Raw genomic sequence first — 27200 nt, forward strand, 5'->3', positions numbered from 1 at the left:
GCATGCCCGTTGAACATCACAAGCACTACCCCTCTTGAAGCTTGAATGCTGATACTTAATTTGTGTTTTTCGAACAAAACTCGTCATCATTGCGGTACGGCGTGGGAACACCGCCATTGAGAATTGACGCAATCTGCTGTCCAAAATTGTAAACCCGCTGCTGGGCAACGGTCCGCCGTCTGGGTCAGTCTGCGGAACATGGATTTGCTCGAAGTGAAATCGAGACTGTCCTGGCCCCAATGGCGCGACTATTGTTTCAAAGCGTTGGTTGAATGTGGACACTGGAGAAACCTTGTGTGGCTTTCGCGCAGGGTCCTTCCAAGTATTAAAGATATCCATAGAAGCAGAGTATCGTCCAGGCATTGCGCCCGTTTAAGTTTATCTTTTTAGGCCTCGGATTTTATCACATTAAAGTTTGTCTCTTAAAGTTTGTTACCGTATCATCTGCAACTTCCGCACTAATAGGTGCGTGGTCGGTTCACGCGGGGCACACCACCTGACTTCCCCGCGACTCTCGACTGGCCATTGCTCCAATCCTTGTGTTTGCAAGCGTGGGCGCTCAGAGTAGACCAATGCGCAGAGCTGCAGAGGCACTTTGCAAAGACAGAGATAAAGGCCAGATCCATTCAAGTCTGAGCAGCGTGGGGGAGGGCCCCACGCCTTGGCAGCGCTGCACGCAGGGTCACGTGTCTTTCCGCCCTTCACAACACTGTGCGCACACTTTTTGGAGAGGACGGGTAGCCGACTTCCCTCCGCATCTGCAGCTAACAGTCACTGTGCAGCTCATGCGCTGCTCTCACGGGGCCTCACAACTAATGCAAGCACTGATGAGGTTTGGCCTTGGCGCTCTCATGAGTCCCATGTCCACCACCGTATCCACCTCAAATACATGTAGCTGTGCTGTTCTCTCAGCTCGGTGGGCGACGCCAGAGTATCACCACCGAGGACAAAGGTTGATCCCAACAATTTCTTGTTGTCGCCTTCCAGTCCGCGGTTGGCTTTATCTCGCCCACCCTCCTTCCAGTCTCACCGCCACTGGCCAAAGCCACTAGTGTCTGGACTCTGGTGGGCCGACCCGCTGGTCCGCCTTGCCATAGTGGCCCTCGCATAGGTAGGTCTTCCCTTACTCTCTTTCAAGAGAGACACGAGCGCCTGCATTGTGCTCGCATATGAGAGCCGACAAGCTGCAGTGGAAGAAGAGGTTGCACGACGTCCGTTCGCCACGTCAATTGCACTCCTCACAAAATCATCCAGTGTGCAACGCAACTCGCTCGCTTGACGAACTGTCATTATTCAGCGTCGCGTTTGCCCTGCTTTCCCCCGCCTTTCGTCCTCGTCTTCAGCTCGCGCACGGGCTACACTCCCCTTCACTGCACCCCCCTCTTTTCTAGCCCGCAACCTCCGCGTCACCTCTTGTGACGCTCGGCCAAGCGCGAGTGCGAGGAGGCCCTTTCTTTGAAGAGCCCCTTCGCTCGGTGACGGACATATACACCGAACCGTGCTCGCTGGTCTTCTCCCTCTCTCTTGAATCGCTCGAAAAGCTCCCCATCGCAGCAAGCTTTCCAGCTGGCGAAACAACCATGCCATTTAGGCAACAGCAGCCAGAGAACGACCGCGACAGACCAGATCCAAGCCAGCACCCTCAACAATCGTATATCATGCCAGCGAAGCAGCTGCAGCTGCAGCAAGACTCTGACCCGTCCCAGCAGCAGCAGCAGCGAGCCCACTTTTCGGAATCTATGATACAATCCTACCTGCCTTATTCATACCCTGCCATGGTGCCGTATAACGTTCCGAACACCCACTCCGCTCGCGTGTACGATCCGCCCGGCACGATTACCCCCGATACGCTCTCTCCCGGCCAGGCCAAGCGAGACGGTTCTCATCCACAAGTTTCCCATTCCCCAAACAACCAGTCCTTGCAGGCTCCTCCCTCCACAGACGACCTTCCCTACCTGGTACTCGGGCTACCGTCATACAACGCAGTTTCTATCGCTCCACTCGCTCAGGGGCCCGGCACCGATAATCCCAACAATCTTGCACCTCCCGACATTGCGTCTCCCCCGAATGTCGCTGCCCGTTCGCCATTGGTGCCTCACACAGGCCATCCGGCTCCAGCTGGCTTCAGTCCGGCTCATCAACCTCATCATCATGAGCCATCGCCTTCTCAGCTAGAACAGGATAGCAAGTGCAGCGCAACACCCATTGCATCTGACTGCCGTCGCTCCTCCACCACGCAGAGCATCTCCACTGAGGCGCCGGCCGCTCACAGCAATCTGCAGCCGACGTACTTTGGCATGATCAGGACGACTGCCGACGTGATCAGGTTGCTTGCTGCGACGGACCTGCCAAATGGCACGCCCAACAACCCGCCAAGGCGCATAATGCGCCGTCTGCTCGAATCCGAGCGCATCAGCCTCGTCCGCGCTGGCACCGTCTTTGCCTGGGACGAGAAGGAGGCTGGCATGCGCAGGTGGACAGACGGGAGATGTTGGAGTGCGAGTCGCGTCAGTGGCTGCTTTTTGACCTATCGTGAACTGGAAGTGCGCAAACAGTGAGTGTATTAGCCTGCCTTTCCTGTCTCTGGAACTGGCACGCGTGATCGCTCACAATCTTGTCTTCGTTCTTTTGGACCTCCAGTCGAAACGGCGCGCCAGGAGGGCCGACTGCTAACCAATACAAGGTCGATGGGCTCATCAAGCAATCTTTCAGCATGATCACAGGCTCCAACCGCAAGATGCACGTCATCAACTACTACACCAAGCGTGACCTCCGCGAGGAAACACTGCGTCGAGTCGGCCAGGACCCCCGCTTCGAGAACATCGACGGCAACGGGTGGCCCGTGGAGGTCGATGAGACCGAGTACCCCGACCCAGCGCTTGACCAGCAGGAAGATCAGGGGGCGACCAGCGATGATGGTCCGATCGTCCAGAGCGACAACATAACTGGACTCGTACATCGATTGAGCCCCGTTAGCAGCAGCAGCGACGGTGGCCACCACGTCTCCGCTGCTTCTGTCAATGGGCTTACCGGCACGCACGGCCAAATGGCTGGCTCAGGCCTAGTTGTGCCCGCTTTTTCAATCAACAACAGAGGCGACTACTCTCCCGGACTAAGCGACGGGGGTTCCTCTCAACAGTTCCAGCCTGGAAACGTGTACGGAAGCTCGCGCTACCCGTCGAGCGGTCACCAGCATCAGTACGGCGCGGCAAGCAATGGTGGCGGTAGTGTCGGTTCGGCCAATCACGACTCTTCATCGAGAGGTTCGACTCGCTACCAGCTGCTCTCTCAGCACGAGTACCAGAAAGGCCGAGAGCGGTCCTTGCCACAGTTATCTCGCCCGCACCACTTTGTGCCACACGATATTCGTATCGGCAGCGGCGTTAGCAGGATCGCAGGCGCTGCGAATGGCGATGCGCACGGTGACGGCTCTGTCAGCAGCGGCGTTCACGTCGATCATGATGCCCGCGCCAACCACCGGGAGGTGGCAAAGATGGTCGATGTGTATACGGAGCAAAGCGCCTACTCCATGACTCCACTGGGCGAGGCGAAAGGCCTTCTCCCCATTGAACCCATCCCCGTCAAGTCGGGGCATTTCATAAGCAACAATGCGCAGCAATTGGGTCTCATGCACGTCGGCAACGATGCATCGGCCAGGTTACACACCGAATATCCGCGCCTTCCAGCGCACAAGCGTCCAGTCGTCGACAAGAGCTTGTCGCCGGAAAGTCGCCCAGGTACCGCTGGTAGTGCCTCATCGGGCGCCTCACTCATATCTGTCCTGTCCTTGTCGTACCTGCCTCCTCTGCTCTTGCCATCGCTCAGCCCGAGCAGGAGCAAAAACAGCTTCGCTTTCCGCAGGCGCGAGCCGCTCATCCGGCCTGTCCACAGCAAGCGTTTCAAGTACGATACGCCTGCCGTCGGCTCGTCCGAAGGCAGCGGCTCCGAGTCAGACGGGTATAATCTCCCAACCAACTTGCCCTTACCACCACCGCGACGTCCACCGCTGCGACGTCTGCGCATCTCTTCCTTCAGCTATGCTCACGGCGCTGGTGACAGCGGGGAGAACAGCAGCTCGGGTTCATCGTACAGGTCTTCCACCACCACCGCTTCGCACGACTCTATACCGTCCGCCGAGTCCAGTCACGGTGGTTCACGCGGCAGCGACGGCCCAGCATGGGAAGACCGCATTTCGGCGAGGCCGTCTACGCCCGCGGATGGCGCAGCTTCTGTCCTGCCGAGGCTGCTTAGGCTCGACTCTGGCGTGCACGCGCATAGCGGCACGACAATGTCAGTCAGCATATCGGAGCAGGAGAGCGCGGTAGGAGCGCTGCTCAGCCTGTCGTCGAACGGCAGCGCCCCTGCGAGCGCCAGCTCAGCATTTGGCGGTGGCAGCAATGACAATGACAACCGCCTTAACAGCGGGCATAATGCTGGCGAGAACGCTGCCTACCGCAGCAGTGACAGCAGCAGCATTGGCTCAATTGGCGACAACATGATGACACAAGGTTTAGCAGCAGCGCTCAGCATCGCTGCCCTAAGCGGCAGCGCAGTTGAAGTTCCGCCGCTGAGCAAGATGTCCTCAGGGCTCGACGCGGCTGACTCGGCTGCGCTCTCGAAGCTCGCCGTCCGTCTTTGATGCGGTCTACGGATATGGCTAGCAGCGGGCGTTATGAAGAATCGAAAGAACCAGACAGGGAAGCTCAAACCTGAGCTTACAAAAATCGTGAAGGCCCTCCCACCAACACCCTGAATGCAAGGCTCAACATGCGCAAGCACACACGCAGGTATACATGACACATTCTCCTAGACTCCGGGATACCATCGCACAATCAAAAGAGCCGCAGACATTGATTTATTCGCGTTCGGTACCTCACCCTCTCTCATTTCTTTGGCTTTGCCTTTTACTGAGGCGAGCCTTTACTGTACGGGTTCCCCCTTTAACATGTATCAGTGTCCACCGGCTTCTATCGTACCATTGCACGTTCGATTCTCACTCTCTTTTCACGATTGCCAGACGTTTTGATTGCGTGCAGGGCATGAGGCGATGATGACAAGCTTGATGGAGTGATGAACGTGAGTGACCGAAGGAGTGAATTGGGGACGAATTTGGACAGTGCCCCAGTGCGCTTGACGGAAGTTTCTACACCTGGGGCTGTGGTGGCTGATGAGCGGAGGGAGCTAGGCACAAGACGCATCGAACGGATGGCATTGGCGCACTGCACATTTAATGCTTCGGGTTTCAGGACATGATAAGCGCCCCTAGGCTTTTCCAGACTTTAGGCACTGCACGAGAATTGCAATGCCTTCTCTCTCAGGGCCTTGGCTTGGCGCTGTGCACTGAAGCACACTCTCAGGCACTCTTATCTCGCTTGGCATAGGCAGCGCGTCTGTGAGCGTCTCAGCTGCCGTCAGAGGTGGCAGGCCATGGCAACCTTGACTGCTGCAATCCCGATGCGAGCTTATTCCTTGGTCGCGCTGCCGTGCCCCTTCCGGCTTCGATATCGCTCGCTATCCGCCCCCATCCATCCACTTCCATCTCGAGTCTCGACCTCGCACAGACTATCTCATAAAGGTCTCAACCATCCTTTGGTGGAATCCTAGGTGTCGTGGCATACACACAGCAGCCGCATAGAGGAACACCATCGGCATTGTACGGGGAATCATCGGCGTTCTCCTGACCCGAACAGGTCGTCCTTAGTTTACACGCATCCTTCCCTGTCGGCAAAACGATCAATGGCACGAGTGGTCAATCGCACATCCTCATCTGGGCGATCCACATCTCAACGCGAACGCCAAAGTCTGGCCTGCCTGCCGCCTGCGCGATAACGACGCTCGTCGAACATTGGACGCAGGTGTCGTTGCGGCCAAGCACACGTTCTTCCTATACAGTCTATCCTGCTCCAGCGCCTCAGCTGCTAACCCAGCAGTTCCATCAGCCGACCATTCATCCGGCTGCCCGATCCACTTCCGCAACGGCCTGCTCATATCCGGCGTCGACACCGCTTCCTATTCTTCGACATTGGCTACCTCACTTCACTTCGCATCACATTTCTGTATTAACAGAAACATCTGCAGCCAAAGGCTTACAGCAAGTGGAAGGCGTGTCATCAGGCGAAATTGCATGGATATGCGCTGCTACCATTTCTGCTGCGACCTCGAGCAGCTGCCTCCGGCCCCGATCTGCTTCAGTCTTGTTTGAACATACAGGCCTGGCATCTAGGCAGAGCTTTTACCAGCTCATTTTCCCCTTCGAAGCGAAGAAAGAACGCGCGAGAACACTCGAGTGGCTGGTAAGGTGTGGGACGAAGGAAGCAAACATGGCGTATAGCGGCCCAGACACGGGCAACATCACTATCAATGGTCTCTCGCCGGCATCGTGGGCACTAGAGATCTTTTTACCGCCACTGGTCCCGTCCATCTTGGGGCAAGCAGTCGCCATCTTTGTCTGTTATTGGGAGGTGAGTAGTGCTAAGTGCGCTGACGATGGTCAAACAGGATCGCTGACCAGTCTCTCGATTGGATGAACCTGCCTGCTTCCTCGCAGTTTGTTGTGCTCTTTCCCAGCGAAGTTCAAATGTGAGTGCTCTCCAATGCCATCGAGCGTGCCATCTAGGTAGAGAGTGCTGATGAAGAACCTGCGTTTGATTGGCGACGCTCGCACTGCAGATGGCGAAGACTCATGCGGCGGCCCTTCCACTGGCAATTTGCACCCTCGATGACGCTCTTCATGCGCTACACACTCCTCTGCTACGCTTCCGCCGCCGCGTTCACGCAGTACTCGACTACCATGACGGACAGCGCATGTACGGGCGCGAGCACCGTGTTTGTCATCAGTGTCATCTGCTTGAACACGAGCAGCGTCATCTGCATGGCTTGGCGGAGCCATGCAGTCGCCATGGGCGTGATTGAGCGACCAAAGATCCGGTGGGCGGTCCGCGCATGTGTGGGGTTCATGCTGGTGAGTGAGAATGCACGCCCAGCTGCGCATCGCCAGACGCAAGCACATGCTGGAGCGATGCTGACGCTGCGCAGCTGCTGTTTCTGTTGCTACTGCTAATGCCATTGGCCTCCGGTTGTAGACCGCAGCAATTGTGCTGGTGTGGTACGCCTTCATCAACGCGCAATTCCACGGCTCCTGGACACCACGAGCAGAGAATGGCGTCTGTGTTAGCGAGTTTGCATACAAGATCAACAAGACGGATGTCGCTTCCAGTCCAATTTTCTGGTACTACGTCGTGTCCATCCTCTTCGACGCGACATGCATGCTCACCATCTGCCTCTCGCTCAAGAAACTGGCGCGAAGATCATCCGGGTTCTCGAAATTGATTAAGCAGTGCGTGGGCCTCTCGGCTGCAAGGGAACTGGAAAATTGACGTGCTAACCATTGTTATTTGGGCATCTCCTGCATCAGGCTAGTCTACCATAGCTTGGGATACTTCATCATTATTTTCCTTCTCTTCCTGCTGGGGATCATTTGGCTGCGAGTGCAGAATGCGTACTGGGCGGCCAACTTTATCCAGATGGTCCAAGCTTCGATCGTCATTCGCATCCTCATCTCGGAGCAGAAGAAGGCACAGCGACCGCACGATACGAGTTTTCTCGAGGACGGCTACGCGTCTGGCTATGGCGCGGACACACGCACCTGTCCGGGCCTGGGAGCAGAAACGTACGATGAGGGATATGCGTCCGACTCGCGCTTTGGCCCCCATCAAGGGCGCTCGGCCATCAGCCGGCGGCCCGTCCTGTCGGGCCGAAGCAGCGGGCGGGATGAGGAGGAAGGGTACGAGATGAAAGAAAGTGTCAAGGATGAAAATTTACCCTCGGTTCAGCATCACGATCTTCCGCCCACACGGCCAAAGGAAGTAGATCTAGCGCCACATCGCCAGCATTCGGAAACCGAGGAGCAGCAGGATCCGGCTCATGTAGAAGGCCGGAGCGGGAGTGAGCGTGGTGGCGGCGGCGGTGATAGTGGCATGCACGTACGCGCGCCTTTGCGACAGCAGGACAGCGATTATGGAGGCTCGACAGCCATCTCGTCTGATGATGGCGTCGCCGCGGGCGCCAGGGGGTTTGCAGCATCGGCAGATAACCGGGGCCACAGGGCGGACCATCCCCGGACGGCCCCCTCGAAGGTCAACACCACAACAAGCAATGATGGCGATGGCAACAAGCACGGCACGCAGTTCATCGCAGTCGAGGTACTGCAGCGGTGATCGGCAGCAGGCAAATGAATTGCGCGCCGTCTATCTCGCCCCGCCCTGCCTGCTCCCTCTTCTGTATGAGACTCTCTTAGCACGGCAGAGCCATCGCACCTCCTCAGCAGCTTCAAGTCCCGCACGTCAGGGAGATCATATCGACTCAGATCATCTCTCTGTCCACTTTCGCTCTGTATCAACACGACAGTCCGCTCGTTCCCTGCATTTTCGCCGCACTATTCACCAAATGTTGCGTTGCTCTTGCGTCCGACGCCGTCATGGGATCGCCCTTGTACGCGACCTTGCTTCCCTCCCCTGTGGCGCTGGACGGTTCTCCAGTTCAGCTTGGCCTGAGCATAAGGCCGATTCCCTTGTATTCCCCTTTATATATTTTTATCCGAAGGTGTTATTTTCTTTCGCATTGTAAAGCCTTCCTTGGGATGCAGCAGAACTGGAACCAGCAGTGTATTATACCAACAATGTCAGTGGGAACGCGGCCAAGCTAGGAACGTGGTTTAAATCAACTCGACGGGCTTTTCTGTCGTCGCTTTCCCGTAACAGCGACTTGCCTCTGTCGTCGCGCCAGGAAGTCTTGACCCATTGATAGATGGAGGATTATACATGCCATCATGTCAAATCACTGATTCTGCAATGCTCACGTTTCATACAGCGACAGATCGACCAGAGTGGAGATCCGTGAACGCGCCACACCAGGCATTACGCCAGTCTCATCTCCCGTCTGTCGCTTCCGCCACAATTCATTTAGGTTGGCAGGCAGCTCCCTCCTATAACACAACGCCGCTGTTTGCTGTCGCCTTCATCATCCTGAAGCGATCAGGGTCATTACGTTACAAAAGCTAGCAAAGGACATCGCACGACCAAGCAAGTAGCTGTAGAGCATTGGGCCTGAAAAATCTCCTTGCCTTGGAGCTGTAGCTAGCAGCGCCTGCCGAGCACATCCGGCCCGATCCATTTTTCGAGCAGAATCGCAGGTCACGCGGGCTACACCTTACCTTCCCATTGCTGGGGGCAGGCAAACCTCACGACAGTCTGTCACAATGTCATCCGCCGATGCATATGCGCAGAAAGCTCAAGGCCTGCGAAGAGGCAGCGGCAGCGGACAAAGCCAGAGTGCAACCTACTATGCGAACAACATCAGCGGCAGCAGCAACAACATAAACACACGTGGCAGTCAATATGGGAGCCAGAGGGGCAGCATACTGATGCCTAGCACATCGGCTCCGCGATTGGCGAACAATGCGAATGCGTGGGGACCAGATGCGGAGGAGAGCGAAGACGAAGGTGCGTTGGCGCAGCTCCATCACTTGTTTTTTATGCCCTTGGACTGGTGCTGAATGGCTTGCACGCTCATTTGAAGAGGAAGACTGGAACATCTACGATGACTTTAATAACGTGCGGCCACTCTCCAGTGCCCCAGAGGCAGCAGGTTTGAGCAGCACCGACTATCAACGTCGAGCCTCGCAAGAGCTCGTCCGAACTTTAGGCTCGACCGGTCGAGCATACTCATCATCAACGATAGGCTCACCATTCCACGAGGATGAGAAGCGCACTTCGCTGCTTCCCTCTTCCGCCTTCGGATTCGACGTGCAGAACGGAGATCCGCGTTTCTCTCATCCGAAGCGCGCCTCGCAACTGGCATCGGGCGAAGACAAGGGGATAATGACACCCAGCAACGAAGAGCGTAACCCGTTCACGCAAACCACCTTGCACTCCGGCATCGAGCTGGTCACGGTCCCAGCTCTGGGGCAGGAGTTCACAGAAGAGGAGAGGCGAAAGATGACACGACCATATAAGCGGAAATCGAAACGCGGTGCAAAGAAGGCAAAGTTCATGATATGGGCTCGGGGGGAGAAGAAGGTTCTCGGCTTTCTGGATCCGCGCATGCTTGTTTTCATCGCTTTCTTCTTCTGCATCATGTGAGATTGCGAGATTGGTGATTGTGCAGAAGAAACTGTGCTGACTCGCACAATTTGCCGTTTTCTTTGCCATGCAGCCTTGGCCTCGCGCTTTTCTTTGTGATTCCTCGGGTACCCAGTACGTCGCTGGACATACGCACGGGTGTGGCCGAATCGCCGGAGAAGCTGACTTTCCGCTTGCTGTTTGATCCATTTTGAACAGCCTTCCAATTCCTCACCGACAAGCCGTTCGACGCTGTCCCTGACGGCTCCGGCATGTCCATCGGCTATTCTCCTGCCGCGAATTTCTCGATGGACATGAAGGCCAATCTGCGCGCGGACAATACGGCAGGCTGGATTCCATTGACACTGACGGACATCAAGGTCACCGTGAACAATGTCAACACCTACATCAAGGTTGGTGAGGGGACCATTGACAAGTACGTCTTCCCCGGCCGCAAGAAGACGACGTTTCAGCTCCCAGTTAGTTTCTCGTACCGCTCTCTCAACCAATCCGGCGACGCGACTTGGCAGTCGTTCCACCGTGCCTGCGGCCCGATTTGTGAGTCACAAGAGCTGATAATGGCGGTATAGTACCCGGATGTCGGTAGCTGAACCGCTCAACATTTCCGTTTTGTTTCACTGTCACACAGATCCAAACAGTCCGAGACCTTGTGGGTACAGCAGATGGTAACGAATCTGCAATCGGGTTTGATGATTGATATCCTTCGTTTTCGTTTCAATCTTTCGTATGTCCTTTTTATCGAAAAGATCTGAACCTAGAGCTGACGCTCGACTTCAACGTCCAAGGTCTCATCGGTCGCAAGGGAGCCAGCACGCAGCTTCCAAATATAGTATGCCCTTTCGAGTTGCAGCCAACGTGAGTGACTGGTAGGAAGCGCGGCGGGCGCCTCTTGGTAACGTTCGCGCATCCCCATGTGAGAGAAGTCATTGATGCATCTGCTCCCTGTGTTCAGACAATGAGTATGCGCAAGATGGGCATCGTCTCCACCTGCTTACTTTCCTATGACATTGCGATAGCAATGACGCGCACCCAATATTTTGAATACTCGAGACGACACTCACATCGCTTCCACTTGTGATTGGCCGGGTTGGACCCATTCACGCATTCAGCACACGCACGCCCTTGCACCGTCCGCACATACAGTGCTTCCCCTTCGTTCGCTCACTGACTCTGCATAGACGGACACTTGATCTTGGACTTTTGTCACGGGTTGTACTTTTGCACCTCTGCACTCATTTTGCTCGTCTCTGCAAGGAAATGCCGGTGGTGCATTGTGCTCGAAAAACGGAGCAGGCCCGGTGTATGTATTGCAGACAGCTGTTTCAAACCGATGTTTGTCGCCCTGACGCCATCCGCAAAAAGTCGATCCATAGGCGTGGACAGGCAGGCACAATGAAAAGAACAGCAGATCCTTGATGGCTTGATCAGCAATCCGTCTTTGCCAGGAAACATGATTAGGGATTATGGAGATGCAATGATTAACCACTCCGCAGGCATCATGGGCAGCCGGCAACCTGGCAGTCAAAAGAGGTCAAAAGTTGCCAATGCCGAACGACTCATACACCCCAAACGGCAAAACAGCCACTGATGGTTGTGAGATCCTGCGAAAAGTGTACCACTGGTGTTCTGTGGGAGAAGTCTGTGATGGAGTCGTTGTGTATCCCTCGTCTCAAGAATCGCAACCCTGCAATGCTCAGCAGGTCATGGTTTACCGTTTAACGTGGTTGCATTTTCATGTTATGGGGATTGAGAGAGCGACAATTGACAGGCATTCCATTTTACCTTCAAGTGCTAATAACAATACTGGTGCATTGTGCTGGAACCTACTGAACTTGATCAATCGAATTAAGCGGCTCTTCTTCGAAAGGCTCGGCACTGCGGTCGCGGTTCCCTATGCTGCGCTCTCTCATCTGCACGGCGTTCATCGTATCTTCCTTCTTTCGATTCCCTTTGAAGGCATTTCTTAGCAGCTCTGATCGTCTGATCCAGAGTCCTCTCCCTCAGCCCAGGGTACACGATCGCAGCCAACACAGAAAACATGCCATGTACTGGCACGCACCGTTGCATCTGGCGCATAAGAGACGCTCACGTGTTTCTTGTTCAGACTTGCATAGGAAGAAAGAGAAAGAGGATGCTCATGTCGGCTCAATGAGGCAAATAGGATAACACCGGAGTGACCGCGGCATTGCCGCGACTGCCGCCGCCCATCCTCGCGCTCAGGAATTCAATAACCTAGTGATTGGCTCATCTGGCTCTTGCTCACTTCATCGATTCGTCGATGTGCAGATGCGGCTCCCCTTCTCGTTTTCCTGAGCCGACGGATGAAGGGTCACCCTGGCTCGCACCTTGTCGGATCTACATACAGACATGCACCGGCGCATCGCGACTGATGACTGACTTCGCTCACTTTTCCACAGCTCCAGTTCCACTGTTCACGCTGATGGCGACGAACAATCTGCGCATCTTTGTTTGTGCGTCAATTGTCCGACAACTGCTGATCGAGCGTATTTCTTCCCTACAATAGCAGCGTCTGTAAAAAAATGCAACTTTGCAAGTTGCAGGTCTTATCCTGTTCTACGGAGCGATGGTTGTCAAGGAGACTCAAATGATGCACATAAACCGCTTTAACCGATTACTTTGCACCAATACATGATCACGATTGACCATACTCGCTTGTACCCTTTCTGGAATTTTGGGCATTCCAGGTTGCAAGTTTTTTGCGAAGAAGGGCCAGACTGGAAGCAAGAGAACAGTCGCGAAAACGTCATGGTGTGCACTACCACCTGGTGCGGCGCCAACTTCGAGACCCTCGCCGCGGGCCTCGTGGGGCCCCTCATCTTCCTAGGCCTTGTTGCGCTTTGGTGGAGACTGTACCGAAGCAAAGTTTGGTTGCGCGAATGGAGGGCGCTCGAGAATGCGTACGCGAAGAAGCTGCAGAGCAGGGTAAAGTCTTCAGCATCTGCTTCTCTCGTTGTGGATGTTGCCAACCTAACGGTGGTACAGCCCCAGCACGAAGGAAGTATGGAGAGGACACGTCTGCCGTTTGCAAGCGGATCGCACGGTGACTGCGAGAGACATAGCAGCATCAGTACACTAGCTGGTATTGGAACGGCATCGTCAAGCTCAAATGATGGGAGCAGCCCAGGCTGTTCTTCAATTACCGTACTGCACCTGGAGCCGGTAGGCATCGCCTTGCTGCAGTCAGATCAGCTCGCTAATCCAAGTCCGCCCACACAGAGCCGGCGGCAGCTACAAATACCACACCCCCTGGAACGGCATTCTTATCCACGCTGTTTGCCAGAGCGGGATTTGGTATCGGGTCAGCCGAACAATCCAAGGAGCTCGTTTCCTAAATGTCACTCCCCGTACGTCTCCACAGTTCATGGTAGCTCAAGACGTCCTGAAAGCGTATTCACAAGTGTTCCCGCCACATGTTCATTTGTCTCTGGCCGACGGGCTAGCAGTACGCTGCGATCGGCATTTCCAGCAGCCAGGGTATCTCCATCATCAGCAGCTGCGGCCCCAGCGTCGGCTTATGCTCCACAACGCCCTGCGCCTGCGCCCATCTTGTCACGACACTCCGCAGCGCCGCTTTTTGGTGTCACGCCTCGAGGAATCAGCTCACTTGACGAGTGTCAGGCCGTGTCATTTTCTCGCGCTCTGGGTGCAACACAAGCTCCTGTCGCGGTTTCGTCTGTGACGGCAGTGGTCGCGAATGATAGCCTCTGCGCGAGAAGCTTACAGTCCAGTGCCAACACGTCGAGAAGCGGCAGCGGAAAGCAGCTGTACGAGCCCCATAACCAGAACCAGCATCAGTATTACCACCACTCCCGCACACGGCGCAGGCCTTCATCCATCGGCATGACCTACCGCGGCCTGCAGCGCCAGCAGCCGGTTCAGCTTGCTGATGCACTTGCTGCAGCTCGTGATGGTTCTGCTGCTGCTGCTGGCTCTGCGCTGCCGCCTTCACATTCAAGGCCGTACGACATGGGCGTTCAGGTGGGCAACGGCAGCAGCAGTACCGGGCGCCTTTCGGGTACCACAACCGTGGGGAACGCGAGCGGATGGCCCGCCTCGGGTCAGCCGCCGTTTCTATCGAGTATCGATAAGAACGCCTTGCATCGGCGCAGCGAGCAAGCAGCGTTAGTGATGAAGTGCCGCAAAGCTGAAAGCGGCGCGCAGTGGGGCTGGAGGTGGCATGTGCCGTCGAGCAGCTGCGGCGAAGAGGGGGAGGGCAAGGTTGATATGGAGAAGAGCAAGAAGAAAAAGAAGGTGACGGTGCAGGGACAGATGAGCTCTGCAGGATGGGCGATGCATGGGGTCAGCTGCCAAGAGAACGCCAGCATTGTGTTGACGCATAGACGACTGGCTACTACAACGAGCTGTTCGGATGGCTCATCCGCTAGCGCTGCTGGGATGGGCCCTGCCGGACCGTACTGGCGATGACCGGAGAGGATGGGCGAGGGGATGCTCGCAGTACTCGTACTCTCGTGCATGCAACTTGCAGAATGTAGTTGCAGTGGACACTCGAAATCGCCTGTTTCCTTTTTCCATTTCCATGCTGCTCATGCTGCGTCCAAACTGATTGTATGCGTTCTCGACATTGTTTCCAATTTCGAGAGCTCCTTTGTGCAAAGGGGGAGAGATGTTATTTCGCGTTGCACCACACATGTACAAACGCCACGACCACATGCAATTAAAGAATCCGCAATCGTCACTGTGCATATGCCACTTGGCTATCCACTGGGACAGGCCATGCTACAGTGAAGCACGACACCTTCTTGCTTGCTTGCAAGCACGCAACCATCCCTGCCTCCTTGACGACTGCCATAGGCGCAGCTGGAAAGCTGCCTGCAACGGCACGCCAGACGCAAAGAGGACAGCAACGGCATGATGATCGCACGCTCCTTCTGCTCGCTGCGGGCCGCGGTTCTCGCCTGCCTCTGCCTCTGCTTGCTCAGTGCGCAGGGGCACGCTCAGTACTTTTGTGAGTTCGCCTTCGAGCTCTGCTTCTCATTCATTCACACTGGTCTCGCAGTACGGTCTGATCTAACACTCTTTGTCGCCCCTCGGCCTCCCAACGTGCTGCTCGTCTTGGGCCTCGAACAAACAGCCCAAGGCTGGTCGCCTGGACAGCCTCGTCAACCACCGCAGCATGACAAGCAGCAGGCTGCTGCGGCGTACGGATCCAACTTAGGCTGGTCTCCGAATGGATGGAAGCGCGTACCCAACACATCGGGGGCCAAAGTCGCTCGAAACGAGTCGGTAATCGACTCTCTTATTCGCGTGCGTTTATTCAAGCCGGAATACTTTTCTTGTACTGCTTGCGATGGAGACTGAACATCCCTGCATGCCGCTTCCTGTGCACTCGCCTTGTCAAGTCCGGCCTGACGACCTTCCTGCGCTGGTCTGATGACGACGTCGATGTCGCGCGCGCCTACCGTGACGCGCAGAAGAACCCGACCTTCCACCCCCGCGTTGAGGTCCTCTCCACGCCCGAGACCCCAGACATCGCCGACATCCTCGGCTTTGGCCCGCCCGTCGCCGACGAGGATGAGAGCGTCTTTACCGAGGTAAAGCACGCGGTCGTCAATGCGTTGCCGGAGCGCATCGGCGGGACCCGCGCCGAGCCATGGGCGATCCTCATCTCGGCCTCACGGCAGGACAAGGAGTCCCAGAACCAGGATGTCGTCTTCAACCGCACCATACATGCGCTCTTCCCGGACGCTTCGCTCGGGCTGCCGCAGATTGTGCAGCCGCCTAGCGCGAGCGGTGAGGACGACAAGGGCGACGAGGACGTCGCTGAGGGGTACGAGATCGTCGGCGGCTTCATTGTCCCCATCGAGGATAGCACCAAGGATGAGGCACAGCGCGCGGCGCGCAAGGCGAGGAAACAGAAGAAACAGAAGGAAGAGCAGCTCGAGCAGCTCGAGGGCGTCGAAGTCTTGTCCGCGACGCAGGCCGCTAAGCGTGAGAAGCTCGCCGAGTTCGTCCGCCCCGCGCTCGACTCGTGGCGGTTCGGGTACATCGACTTTTTCAACAACACCGATGACATTGGCTGGCAGTGGTTCCTCTGGAAGGTTCCTGTCATGGTCATCGCGACGCCGAGCACGTCCCCGGAGCGCCTGTACGATCTGCGCTTCTGGAAGCTAGCCTTCGCCAAGCCCAGGCCGGACGACATGCTCTCGTTCCTCGGTAACCCGGGGCAGTGGCAGGCTTTGCCCGTCTGGGACAGCAGCTTGGCGCCCGGCGGTAAGCGGCACGTCATCCTCCTGCGCATGGCAGCATTCTTCAAAAAGTACATCTACCCCTTCTTTGAAGTCGTGCCTGGCTGGGCGATCACGCTGGTATGTTCCGATGCGCCTTCTGCGAGACCCTTCCTTTTTCTGACCTTTCGCATGCGTCTCTGCCTCGCAGGTCATCGGCGGCGCAGCTTCCATCGTGCCGAGCCTTTTGCACTCCGAGGACGACAAGAAGCTCAAGGCCGCGCACGAGGCCAAGAAGCGTGGCAAAGCGGCAGAGGAGGCTGTGAAGCAAAGCATGTCCCGGGCGTCTGCATCCGCATCATCAACAACCAGCAAGGTAGCCTCTGTTGCAGATGCGGCGGACGACCCAACAGCCAATGCAATCGCTCCGGACACCTCAGCTGCAGGGACGCGGTCGCGAGTTCGGAAAAGCCGCAATTGATGGCGTCTACGCCTCACCCCATAGGAATGGAGCGCCTTTGCAGAGGCTGCGCAAAGTCATGCATGTACTTAGATGAATTTTTTTTATTTCAGTCCAGAAATAGGGTGATAGCATGGAATTCTGATAATTACAGGGCATCAAGCAGATTTATCGGGTATCGTATCTGTACGTGGCGGGTTCGTCGATCTTTATGCAGAATGTAAAAAAGTACGGGAGATGTGTGCATGCAGTTGCGCAGGTATGAAGGTGGGAGAAAACGCCGCTCTAGAGGCTTTCTTTCGCCTTCGTCTCCCTCCTGCGCTGCGCGGCCTTCTGACCGGATCCAAAGATGCCCAGCAGCCCGACGAGTCCGAAGATGCCGAGGTAGGTCGACCCAGTGCCTACCATGGCGCGCAGCCAGCCCCATGCGCCCTTCTTGATCCACGGCGCAGAGCCTGCGTCGCTGAAGGACCGCAGCGATGCCTGCAGCGAGCTGAGCGTGAAGCTCTGCAAGTCGCGCTCGAGCGATCTGGTGAACTCGTTGAGACGCTTCGCGGGTACGTTGAGTTGCGCCGCAAGTGACGCGGTGTCGCGCAGCTTGAGCGCCGCCAGTAGGCGCTTCGTGTCGATGCTCCCGTATGCACCGTAGCTGCCCCCTTCCGAGCTGCCGCTGGAGAACCAACCGCTTGACTGGGCCGGCACGAGCGGCCGGTGGAGCGAGAAGAGCGACGCAGCAGCTCGTGAAGAGATCGATTGGAGCTGTTTCGACACCGCTTGCAGATTCCCGCCGGCCGACTCGGTCGCTGCGCCTATTCGCGTTGCGAGAGCATGCGCCAGTACGCTCGACATCGTCGACTTCGGCTGGCACAAGGGTGAGAGGAGAAGGAGCAGCATGATGTAACCGCCAATGATGCTCATTGTAAGCGCTGGGATCAGACCGCGAAGGTGTGCGTCTTTGTTCCATTTAGTCCACTGCGATGAGGCAATAGCGGAAAGTAGACATTTGTAATGCAGATTCTTCAGCAAAGGCAGTTGCAGGTATATGCCATAGAGGCTCGAACTTACATTAGGAGTTACACCTCGCGTGGGCAGTAAAACGAGGTAGGCGAGCAGGACGACGGTCGATGTCAGAAAGACGAGTGTGACCAGTCCAAGGGTCCTGCGAGACGGCGTAGTCATAAGTGTGGCGTCAGCCTATCCTTCTTGTTCCAAATGAAATGGGGTTGACGCACCTTGTCCAATCCTCGCCACCGTGCGTTAGTACGTGCAAAACACTCCCATGCACATCGAGATACCACACTGGGATACCGCCAAGCAGGATGAATTTGGCCTGCTTGGTCACATTGACCCATACACCATCTTCGCGCTCCGCCAGAGCCGCAGAGATGGAAGAATGCTCCCCGACGACTGTTGAGGCCGACGAGCTTGCAGGCCCGCCATCATTGGGGAGCTGGGGAAGCGCTTTGCTGCGCCGTGACATGGTAAGATTGCTAAGCAAGTAATTGAATGCGGGTCGTCTTCAGTGGCCGCTCACTCGGTCGGCTCACACGCGGCGTCGAATGCGCTGCAGCCGGCGCAGCGTGACCGCAGGCTGACAGTGGTCACTGATAGCAAGTTGCGTCCGCCGAGGGACTCGTGATGTCAGAGAATGATTGATTGGTTGCAGGGATGCGACTTGTGATGGTCTTCTCTCACTTTTCCTTCTATTTCTCTCTCCCTCGCGTGTGCTCATCATCATCCTCTTCTCGTTCCGCTTCGCTCGCTTTTTCTGTTCGGCCCACGGCTTTAATGTTTCGATGTATTGATTCTCTTCAAGCTCACACTCAGTCCACCCAATTTGTGCTCTCCCGCGTTGGACAGGGGCAATCCAGCGGCAGCACTGCATCAGGACCTGACCTGGACGGCTGAAAGACAATGCTTGCATCAACATCGGGGCGTGCAGCCTTGCGGCTGCTCCGGCAGACCCCGTCCTCATCCTCCTCACCATCTCCACTGGTTGCGGCGACGTCGTTGCAACAAAGTCTTCGCCGACGAGCACTGCATACCTCTCCAGCGGCGCCGATGAGCTCGACTCGGGCACTTGCCATGAGAGCCAGCCAGCCGCAGTTGATCGCCACCCCGATCCTGATCGGAGCTGGGCTCGTAGGAGTGTGAGTGCGCAGTTGCGGGCTCGTCTATCTTAGACTTGGATCCATTCGCCATCAAGACTAGAACTGAGAAGTGACCTTTCTGCTATCTCAGTGGCCTTGCGGCACGTACTCTGCTCTCTTCTTCCAAGTCGGGCAGCGACGCCATCAAAGGCCCCAGCGGAAAGTGGATCAAGGGCGGGTTCAGCGCCAAGATGGACAAGAAAGAGGCAGCACAGATCCTTGGGTTGCGAGAGACGGGGTTGTCGAAAGCTAGAATTAAGGAGGCTCATCGAAGGATGATGATCGCCAATCACCCGGATAGGGGGGGAGCACCATACCTTGCTAGCAGTGAGTACACCATACATCGTGATGTCGCTCAAGAATGAAATGCTAACGTTTTCTCTCCGCAATCCAGAGATCAATGAAGCGAAAGAGCTGCTCGAAAAAGTCACACTGCGGTGACAAGGCCAGCGTCATCTCTCGCTGCAGCAGCAACAAACTCTCACTGCCCAGGTCTAGACAAGCTATATCTGTATCATACGAAAGCTGTTCCTCTAACTTTGTTCTACAGCATTGGACAGCGTTCGCTCCTTCTGCTGCAACCCTTTAAGGTCTCGCGTCTCCGGACTTCATGGGCTCGAGCAGGAACTTGAGCATCGCCTCTTCTCCTTTCGCCTCCATCAGCCTCTGCACAGCAGCGAGCTGCTTGAGGCGATCCAAGCTGACCAGCGCCGTCGACTGCCTGGGGAAGATCGGAGGCGCACGCACGGTGATGGCAGCCTCCACGCCGGCAGCGGCAGCAGACGAGGTATTAGCCACCGTTGAGGCGGTCGTCTGCAGGCCGCCATTTGCCATTTTGCCATTACTCGCCCCCGGTCGGCGTACCTTCACCGGTGGGATCTTTCTGATGGATCTCCCTACTTCGGAAACATCCGTCAACGAACTGACGTCGGAGAGAGGGGAAGAGGCGCGAGAGCCAGGCGACTGTGCGCGTCCATCTACGTCAGGTTTGAGGTGGGCCTGCTCTTCCTCTGTAGATTCGGCACCTCGCTCATTTGAAGGCTCGAAATTATCATAGAGCCAGTGCCAGTCTTGCGCAATGGCGATGGGTTGGTCCATCGTCTCGGGAAAAAGGATGGGCTGTGAGGATTACGAGGTTGCAGTGTCAGCACTCGTAGAAAAGTAAGGCGCAGTGAGCGCTGCGTGGAGTCAATCACCTTCATTGCTGCTGCCAAATCTTTGCGAACGTTGGCCGGCTCGGGACCCATCATGATGTCCCGCGGCAAATCGCCGGTCGCGAGCTCGTCTCGGCGCGTAGCGAGTGTTGCTACGTCGGCGAGAAGCTGCAAGTGCGGTTTAGAGCCCATGGCGAGTAAGGGCACCCTAGTTAGAGAGTAAGGACACGATCAGCAACTCTGCGATCAACCATGCATGCTTGCACTTTTCGTAGCGCTTACTTATACCAGAAATCCGACTCATGAACTTCGACAAATTTGGCACCCCTCTCCTCGGCGTCGAACTTCGTCTCGTTGAAGAGCTTCTGCAAGCTCTGGCCGCCATTGCGGACTCGATTCCAAAAGTCCGTGCGGATAACCTTCTCCGGCACTTTGAAGCGAACCCGCTCTTCCCGGTACCCAGATTCAAGCCCCCGCCCAGCCCCAGTCTCCATGTCGAAGACCTTGTCCAAGGCCTCGGGTACGATGTCGATCAAGCCATTGTTTCGCACTCGCGTTCTGTACGCTCTGCCAGGACCGATATTCCTCTCCGACGGAATTGGCAGCTCCACGCTGCTAACCGATGAGATGAGCTTCGGCATGCGCGCTGGGTGATGTGCATGTTCACTGTGGCTGGGACAACGCCATCGTCGCGTCAGACTTGGCATGTTGACAATCGGCGGATCAACGCAGTCTAGATGCCAGTGCAGGCTGCAGAAGTCGCAGCTGATGATCGGCCGCCAATCGACGAAGTCGCCTTGATCAGAGTCGTAGCGCGGAGTTGCAAGAGCCTGTAAGAAGATAGCAGAGGTCGGGGGCGAAGGGTCTTCGTCCATGTCATTCACGCTCGGAGGCTTGACGTTCTTTTCTGGAAGCTGTACGGGAAGAGCGCTCTGGCCACAGCGATAGCACAGCACTGGCTTGTTATTCTTGTCCTTCAGCTTATAAGGGTCCCGATCCTCGATCAAGCCTCCTTTTGACACCTTGATCGGTTTGAACATTGCGGCGTCCACGTAGCCCCCGTCGATAGCGGTGCCGACACCCTTGAAATACTGGCGGATCTCTTGCGGCAATTCGAACAGCGTGGGGTTCTCCGCATCCAATTTGGCAAAAAGCGGGGCAAACAGCCCTTTCCGTCTAGACTTCCCTGTCTTGGCTGTGGCACAGACCTTGCACAGCCATGAGTCATCCGCCCCCTCTCCGTTAGGCATTTCATCCACATCAAGCGGCGGGTTGAGGCAATGAAAGTGGAAGGAGCGTGGACAACTGTCACAGCAAATTAAACGCCCTGTCCCTTTGCAAACCTCGCAATGATCATGTTGCCCATCATCTATCTTCGCTCCAACGACGAATTTCATGCTACTTGATTTCACCGGTGAGCCGGTCAGGCTGACAAGGTAGGCAGCGGGTGGTAGTGGAGCGAGGGCGACTGGCGCCGGCGTCGTCGCACGATCCGCCTCGGCAGTCAAAGCCTCGGCCATTTCACCACCCGTTGGCCTCTCTACTGAGAAGCTCTGCTCTTCTGAAGGTGCAGCTGCCACAGCGCCCAATGGCGATAGCCCATCTTTCTTCTTGACGTTCAGGGTAATTCGCTTGTTCTTCGTCGGTGTCTCCACGGCACTTGCCCCAGACGATCTGCCTCGCTTCAGTGATCCTCTTGTGGTCCGCGAGCCAGTGCTTCCTACCTCCGATGGGGTGCTCTGCCTCTCGATAACGCTTTCCAGCAAGCGTGACCTACCGATGCCGTTATCTCCTATTGGTGAGTTTGAGGCGTGCGCTGGAGCAGGTGGTGCCTCAACCTCTATAGCCTTGCCCTTGAGAGGTGACGGATGCGCAAGCGTCGCACCGTTTGTTAAAGGTCGAGTGACGAGTGCCGGTGCCGATGAAGTACGCCCCAAATGGCTTAAAGAGCTCGGCCCCGGTGCAGCATCAGCCTGCACTTCACTCCCACCCGAAACTGAACCATCACGGGTTTGGCGAGAAGGTGAAGCCTTTCGAGCAACAGGGGTCCTAATTGACGAGCGAGTCTGAACCAGCTCTTGCGGTGTCCTTTCGTTCCCGAAGCATCGAAGCGAAGTGTGTCAGCAGAACGTTTCTCCGCACAGCAAAGAGCAACATGCGTCGGAACGTATGTACCTTGGACGCAAGGCTCGCTTCCTCAAATTCGGCCTTTGTGCCTGCTTCTCCTTCTTCAGTACTATCCTGATACCCATAGGCGGATCCTCTTTGACTTTGTCGCTGACCATCTCCAGATTCCTCTGATCGTTCTTTTTCTTAGCTGCCGCCGTTGTCAAGTCCCTCCGCTCGGGGTCAAGCGGTGGGTACTTTGGATCAGTAGGAAGGCTGGGAGGCGCGAGCATAATTTCTGTCTGCAGCCCAGAGATCTCTGGGGGCCCTTCAGAAAGAGGAATCGAGCTTGTAATTGCAAAAGGGGGTGGCGAATGATCTGGAGTCCGGCCATTTTGCAGAGCACTGGCTTCGCGACTTGGACACGAAAGTGAAACTTGCGCGCCCGAGACAGGCAGTGAGACTGAGAACTCCGCCATGTTGACTGTGTCTTGACGTAAGCTGCTTGATACGATGCCTTCTATTGAGCGAAATGCTATCAAACTCCGTTGACAGAGTCTCAATGGAAACAGAGGTAGGCCGTTTTGCGGAAGGGTGTTCCGACCAAGCGATGGCTGCTGGAAGGCCGGCTCCTGGGTACCATCCGCGTTCTCGTCTGCGCTCGACCCTTTCTCGGCATTCGCGAGTTTTCTTGCTTTCCAATCGCTTGTCACTTGAGTCTTGCTGGATCCGGCGTGCTGATTTGCATCCTGTTGAAGTGTTCGAGCGAACAGGATCAGCTGAATTGTGTCGGATGGGAGTCGGGATGGAAAGGTGACCTGGCGTTTGGCGAAAGTCGCGCTTGCCTGGTCAGCTGCATGTTGGAACGCAACTTGCTCAATCTCATGTCCATCGACTCCCCAGCTCCGTCTTATTCTCTCTTAACAATGTCTTTTCCATTCTGCCAAGTGTCAACTCATTCCAGGAGAAATTCTGGTGATAAGCGAGGCAGTAGACTAAGCTCAGGAATGGTGTTGTGCAATTCTGCTACGCTACAATCTTGAAATAGGTGGTGCTAGGTATCAAATGCTCATCTGCCTGTCGGTCTACACTTGCTCGATCTACACAACGTCGTGCGCGACTTTCCGCGCGAGAGCGAGCTCTTCCAACTTGGGCGCCAATGCTGTAGCCCGGCGCTTGTCCTCATCCTTCGCCGATTGATATGTCCGTCTAGAGGTTTCGTCCTTCGGAGCTCGTCGCAACGGCTTTTCGACTGTGCCGACTCGTTCAGGTGTTGATGCCCCGTCCGAATCGTTCTTGACTTTGAGTTTCAAAACTGATGGCAGTGACATACTTGGCAACCCGTCAATCTTTGGTAGGCCAATTGGCGGCAGGCTGGGAAGGCCAGAAGTTAGTCCACGAAGACCACCAGTGGATTGGCTCTTGTGTCGAACGCCCTTAAGGGCAGAGTCGCTCCCGCTCTCGCTACCCTCGTCCGAAATGGAAGTTGGAGACCGGATCCTCTTGAATGCACGCTGGATAGCGCTCGATCTTTGAAATTCTCCATGGACTGAACTTTCCTTTTCAGCATCTGACATTTCTTCCGGGGACTTGATTCGCTCAAAGGATGAAGCAGACTCGGGGGTCTGGCCTGCTGAGGACGCGGACGTGCCATGGCTCTCAGATGAGGGGTGCTTTGAAGGTTTCAGTAATGATTGACGCATGCGCAAGCTGTTGTCTGCAGAAGTTGTCTTCATATTGCCAGAAGAGGCGTTGGACATTAGAGAAAAGAGAGAAAGCGACGTTGAGATCCGCGACGAGCGTTGCGCGTTCTCGGCTTTCGCTGGTTCTCTGAGCCGAGGCGTTCGCTTTGCGCGGTTGATATTTTGGTATATCTGGATGTCCAGGACGGCAACGAAATAGCATCCTCAGGATCAGCGCCACGGCTCACATTGTGAGCGCACACTCAGCTGCCACTCACGAAGGAGATCGCTGTCTCCACCCCATGTTCTGCGCGTATGCGCTCTCCTACCTGTGATGCCTTCTCTATCATGATTTGGCTTTTGGCAGCCTTCTTCAAAGCGGAGCAGATGTCGCTGGTATCCAAGGAAGCGACTCTGAGTCCTGCGCCTAGCTTGTGTACCCTTTGGGCCCAAAAGAACTGTTGGCAAGAATATTATGGTTAGACGGCGCCCATCGGTAGCTAAGCACACGCAAGAGACGCTCACCTGGTCACCAAAGAATGGCTTTATGAGCGTGACCAAGCCGGCACGAATTGAAGCACCCGTGGTACCTGCCCCGCCATGATGGAAGGCAATGTCGATCCTGGGGAAAAGCCAGTCATGGGGAATAGAGTCCACTACGAAGCACTCTTCTGGGGGCTTGACGCTGTCTTCCCCATCCTCTTTGCCCTTCTTCTCAGACATGCGGCCGGACCAGCCCTTGGCGATGATCGCTCTGACATCTGCTTTTACGACGGCCTAACGAAGGAGCAGGACGTGGGTGAGGGTCTATAGCCTTGACTGCCTCGACCCGGAAGCTTTTACTCACTTCGTAAAGACTCTGAGAGAGCCCTGCAGGGTCGTCCACTATGGAAGAGTGCAACGTAAGCGGATGAGGTCTTCATGAGCACACACCAATATGCGTAAATCAAGTGCTGCTCACCGACGATGGATCCAAACCCGCAGTAGACTATCTTCTTTCCATCCGCCTTTGCCTTCTCAAGGAAGTCGATCAGCTCCAGTGGCGCTTCCCATTCATTCTGCAGCGTGTCCAAGAACCAGTATCCACTGACGCAGACATGGTCGTCCCAATCGTTTGGAATGGGTACTACGGCCCCGCTGAAGTTGTACAGGAAAGGAACACTGTCTTGGTCAAGCTTTGCAAAATCAGTCGACTTGAGTCCTAGCATATGTTTTCGCCAGCGGTTCACCTGACTTGAAGTCGCTCGCCAAAAGACTGGAAGGCGGGGCAATTGAGCTTGAGCAATGCATATCTGGGGAAGCGAAAAGAGGCTCACCTTGATCGAAAATCGTGTAGCTGAGGGAATTGTACGAGGTGCCCATATCGACCGGCGGGACTGAGAACGCCTGCGGATAGGCATTCGTCCTGGTCCATGGCATTGTAAAAGCCCGGAAGTACGGAATACCCAAGCGTTCTGCGATATGAATGCCAGCCATGGTCTGCGGCGCCTCGATGATAGCATCCGCATCGTAGCAGCCTTCGAACACTTCGCGCAAGAGCTCGTCGAGCCAGGCACGGAATTTACTCACACTCTCCTTGAAGAACGCCGGACTGAACAGTCTGTGCTCGACCGCGAGCTTCATCAAGGCACCTGGGTCGCCACCCGCCAATCGAAAATCGATACCGTGCTTGGACACCCAGCCTTCGTACTCTGGGTGCGAGACGATGCATACCGAGTGGCCATGGGCTGTCAGGCCTTTTGACAATGCAATGAATGGCTGAATGTCTCCACGCGAGCCGATGACGGGGATGCAGATGCGCATGGGTGCAAGGCGAGGGGCCTGACCCGCGCTTGGATTGACAAGCTTGGGCAGGAAGTTGACAGAGTCGTGTGAAACGACCGGGCCAACGGCTACTGCTTCTTGATCCATGACCACGGCATCTTTTGCCTTGGAAGACGCGAGCTTGCCCTCGGTGTCTGGATATGCGTGACCGTCTTTCGCATCTGCCATGGCCTTCTCGATCGTGCGCAGAGCGTCGTCTCGTTCATGCTCCGAGTTTAGCTCGAAGAACAAATCGGCATGTCCTTTAATGTGCAGGGTGAGGCCAAAGTGATGCCATCGGAACGCTTTGCTCGTTTCCACTTGCACAAGGTCGGAGACAGGAACGCGCAGCTTGGTGTCTGCCAAAGACCCAACTGTACGACGCCAGAAGCATACGTGATCTGCGTTGACGCTCATGGAGCCAACAGCGGGTACGGTGCGCACAAGCGCAACGCGGAAGACTGACGGAAAGAAAGACAATGTTCATCGGTCTAGCCACCTTCCGAAAGGGATCGCTACCTAACTCACTCCTAATCTCCAAGTCTTTGCGGAGCGAAAATTGACGAATGAAGCGTCCGGCCTTCTGCGCGGTCATCTCGTCTGCATTCTCCAGGTGCAGCTCTTCTTCGTCGTCCGAGGGGGCATGATCCTCCGCCGCCTCCTTGGTCGTGGGACCGTCCACCGAAATGATCGGCCGCGGCGTTGCGACAAGGGTCCGATCCCATCCGATTCGCTCGCGCCACGCTGCTGTGCGGCAGGCTGCCGCTTCGATAGTGTCCTCGAAGAACGCCTGCGCGTTGGTCATACCGAACGTGATCTCCGTGACGCTGCTCACATTTTCGCTCCCATCGTCGTCCTCTGTTACCTTGTCATCTTGCACCAACACCTGCACGCAAGCGGCAAAGCTGAGGAAAGAATGGTGCTCGATGGTGCGGATGCGCGCCAGCGGAATGTCGACGTGGATTTTCTCGGCAGTGTGCCGGAACTTCCAAAGCGCTGCCTCTATCTCGCGCCTCCACCCGAGCGCCGCTTCTTCCGTCGAGAACTCGAGTTCGCGTTCCTTGCCGGCGGCGCGGAAGGTGACCCGCGTCGCTTTACGCCAGTCAACGGGGGAGAGCTCTTCAAAATCGTCAAAGCCAACGCTGCCGAGTGGCTCGTAGAGCTTGTCAGAGGACGGATAGAAGGAGATGGAGTCGGCGCGGAGCTCAACCCAGAATCTGCGTTTGGGAGCCCAGCCACGCCGATGCTCAGTCGCCGGCCCTTTCTTCAGGACCGGGTTCTCAACGATGGCGGCACCGAAGTCTGCAGCAGCAACCTCGGTATCGTTGCCGTCTTCTTCGGCGCCATCCGCATGAGCTTTTCCGCCTGCACCCCGGCCCTTTTTGCGTCTGATCGCGGCAAGACCCTCCTGCCGCTGCTTTTTTGTCGCCTCCGCGTGAATCCTCTGCAGCTCGGCTGAAGACGGGAGGAAGGCGAGGAAGCACATGCGATGGCTTGTGA

General features: G+C 56.1%; 12 protein-coding genes across 12 annotated transcripts; 8 read left to right on the forward strand and 4 right to left on the reverse strand.

The window, feature by feature from the left end:
• Nucleotides 1-443: 443 nt before the first annotated feature.
• K437DRAFT_45033 (uncharacterized protein) lies at nucleotides 444-1316 on the forward strand. The gene has a single exon (XM_013389347.1). It carries the CDS (start codon nucleotides 573-575, stop codon nucleotides 1050-1052), a length of 480 nt encoding a protein of 159 aa, XP_013244801.1. The 5' UTR covers nucleotides 444-572; the 3' UTR covers nucleotides 1053-1316.
• Nucleotides 1317-1346: 30 nt separating this feature from the next.
• On the forward strand, nucleotides 1347-4855 carry K437DRAFT_45028 (uncharacterized protein). The gene is made up of 2 exons (XM_013389346.1): nucleotides 1347-2554; nucleotides 2641-4855. Exons 1-2 carry the CDS (start codon nucleotides 1581-1583, stop codon nucleotides 4637-4639), a joined length of 2973 nt encoding a protein of 990 aa, XP_013244800.1. The 5' UTR covers nucleotides 1347-1580; the 3' UTR covers nucleotides 4640-4855.
• Nucleotides 4856-6154: 1299 nt separating this feature from the next.
• Nucleotides 6155-7714, forward strand: K437DRAFT_45070 (uncharacterized protein). The gene is made up of 5 exons (XM_013389348.1): nucleotides 6155-6461; nucleotides 6548-6579; nucleotides 6670-6961; nucleotides 7036-7336; nucleotides 7420-7714. Exons 1-4 carry the CDS (start codon nucleotides 6321-6323, stop codon nucleotides 7327-7329), a joined length of 759 nt encoding a protein of 252 aa, XP_013244802.1. The 5' UTR covers nucleotides 6155-6320; the 3' UTR covers nucleotides 7330-7336; nucleotides 7420-7714.
• K437DRAFT_45107 (uncharacterized protein) lies at nucleotides 7114-8346 on the forward strand. Its single transcript, XM_013389349.1, has 2 exons — nucleotides 7114-7336; nucleotides 7420-8346. The coding sequence occupies exon 2, from the start codon at nucleotides 7524-7526 to the stop codon at nucleotides 8214-8216; it is 693 nt and encodes a 230-aa protein (XP_013244803.1). The 5' UTR covers nucleotides 7114-7336; nucleotides 7420-7523; the 3' UTR covers nucleotides 8217-8346.
• Nucleotides 8347-9006: 660 nt separating this feature from the next.
• K437DRAFT_254733 (uncharacterized protein) lies at nucleotides 9007-11482 on the forward strand. The gene is made up of 7 exons (XM_013389392.1): nucleotides 9007-9500; nucleotides 9577-10135; nucleotides 10213-10253; nucleotides 10338-10676; nucleotides 10768-10788; nucleotides 10886-10994; nucleotides 11092-11482. Exons 1-7 carry the CDS (start codon nucleotides 9257-9259, stop codon nucleotides 11096-11098), a joined length of 1320 nt encoding a protein of 439 aa, XP_013244846.1. The 5' UTR covers nucleotides 9007-9256; the 3' UTR covers nucleotides 11099-11482.
• A 937-nt stretch (nucleotides 11483-12419) lies between these two features.
• K437DRAFT_293362 (uncharacterized protein) lies at nucleotides 12420-14585 on the forward strand (the record flags this gene model as incomplete). Its single annotated transcript, XM_013389393.1, has 3 exons — nucleotides 12420-13319; nucleotides 13519-13602; nucleotides 13884-14585. The coding sequence occupies exons 1-3, from the start codon at nucleotides 12789-12791 to the stop codon at nucleotides 14583-14585; spliced, it is 1317 nt and encodes a 438-aa protein (XP_013244847.1). The 5' UTR covers nucleotides 12420-12788.
• A 254-nt stretch (nucleotides 14586-14839) lies between these two features.
• K437DRAFT_254735 (uncharacterized protein) lies at nucleotides 14840-16960 on the forward strand. The gene is made up of 4 exons (XM_013389394.1): nucleotides 14840-15126; nucleotides 15253-15425; nucleotides 15521-16486; nucleotides 16557-16960. Exons 1-4 carry the CDS (start codon nucleotides 15033-15035, stop codon nucleotides 16824-16826), a joined length of 1503 nt encoding a protein of 500 aa, XP_013244848.1. The 5' UTR covers nucleotides 14840-15032; the 3' UTR covers nucleotides 16827-16960.
• K437DRAFT_254736 (uncharacterized protein) lies at nucleotides 16931-18456 on the reverse strand. The gene is made up of 3 exons (XM_013389395.1): nucleotides 18038-18456; nucleotides 17871-17964; nucleotides 16931-17777 (listed from the first exon to the last, which is right to left on the reverse strand). Exons 1-3 carry the CDS (start codon nucleotides 18283-18285, stop codon nucleotides 17091-17093), a joined length of 1029 nt encoding a protein of 342 aa, XP_013244849.1. The 5' UTR covers nucleotides 18286-18456; the 3' UTR covers nucleotides 16931-17090.
• On the reverse strand, nucleotides 18035-18888 carry K437DRAFT_45288 (uncharacterized protein). The gene has a single exon (XM_013389350.1). The coding sequence runs from the start codon at nucleotides 18790-18792 to the stop codon at nucleotides 18349-18351; it is 444 nt and encodes a 147-aa protein (XP_013244804.1). The 5' UTR covers nucleotides 18793-18888; the 3' UTR covers nucleotides 18035-18348.
• A 2-nt stretch (nucleotides 18889-18890) lies between these two features.
• On the forward strand, nucleotides 18891-19396 carry K437DRAFT_221381 (uncharacterized protein; the record flags this gene model as incomplete). Its single annotated transcript, XM_013389396.1, has 3 exons — nucleotides 18891-18955; nucleotides 19047-19282; nucleotides 19350-19396. The coding sequence occupies 3 exons, from the start codon at nucleotides 18891-18893 to the stop codon at nucleotides 19394-19396; spliced, it is 348 nt and encodes a 115-aa protein (XP_013244850.1).
• An 81-nt stretch (nucleotides 19397-19477) lies between these two features.
• On the reverse strand, nucleotides 19478-23004 carry K437DRAFT_272847 (uncharacterized protein). Its single transcript, XM_013389397.1, has 4 exons — nucleotides 22285-23004; nucleotides 20392-22197; nucleotides 20152-20317; nucleotides 19478-20074 (listed from the first exon to the last, which is right to left on the reverse strand). Exons 1-4 carry the CDS (start codon nucleotides 22692-22694, stop codon nucleotides 19541-19543), a joined length of 2916 nt encoding a protein of 971 aa, XP_013244851.1. The 5' UTR covers nucleotides 22695-23004; the 3' UTR covers nucleotides 19478-19540.
• A 1156-nt stretch (nucleotides 23005-24160) lies between these two features.
• Nucleotides 24161-27186, reverse strand: K437DRAFT_221440 (glycosyltransferase family 1 protein; the record flags this gene model as incomplete). The annotated part of the gene is made up of 6 exons (XM_013389398.1): nucleotides 24161-24355; nucleotides 24423-24674; nucleotides 24745-24782; nucleotides 24859-25152; nucleotides 25214-26161; nucleotides 26265-27186. 6 exons carry the CDS (start codon nucleotides 27184-27186, stop codon nucleotides 24161-24163), a joined length of 2649 nt encoding a protein of 882 aa, XP_013244852.1.
• Nucleotides 27187-27200: the final 14 nt, after the last annotated feature.

The sequence above is a fragment of the Tilletiaria anomala genome, assembly GCF_000711695.1.
Source record: "Tilletiaria anomala UBC 951 chromosome Unknown K437scaffold_15, whole genome shotgun sequence".
NCBI lineage: Eukaryota > Fungi > Basidiomycota > Exobasidiomycetes > Georgefischeriales > Tilletiariaceae > Tilletiaria > Tilletiaria anomala.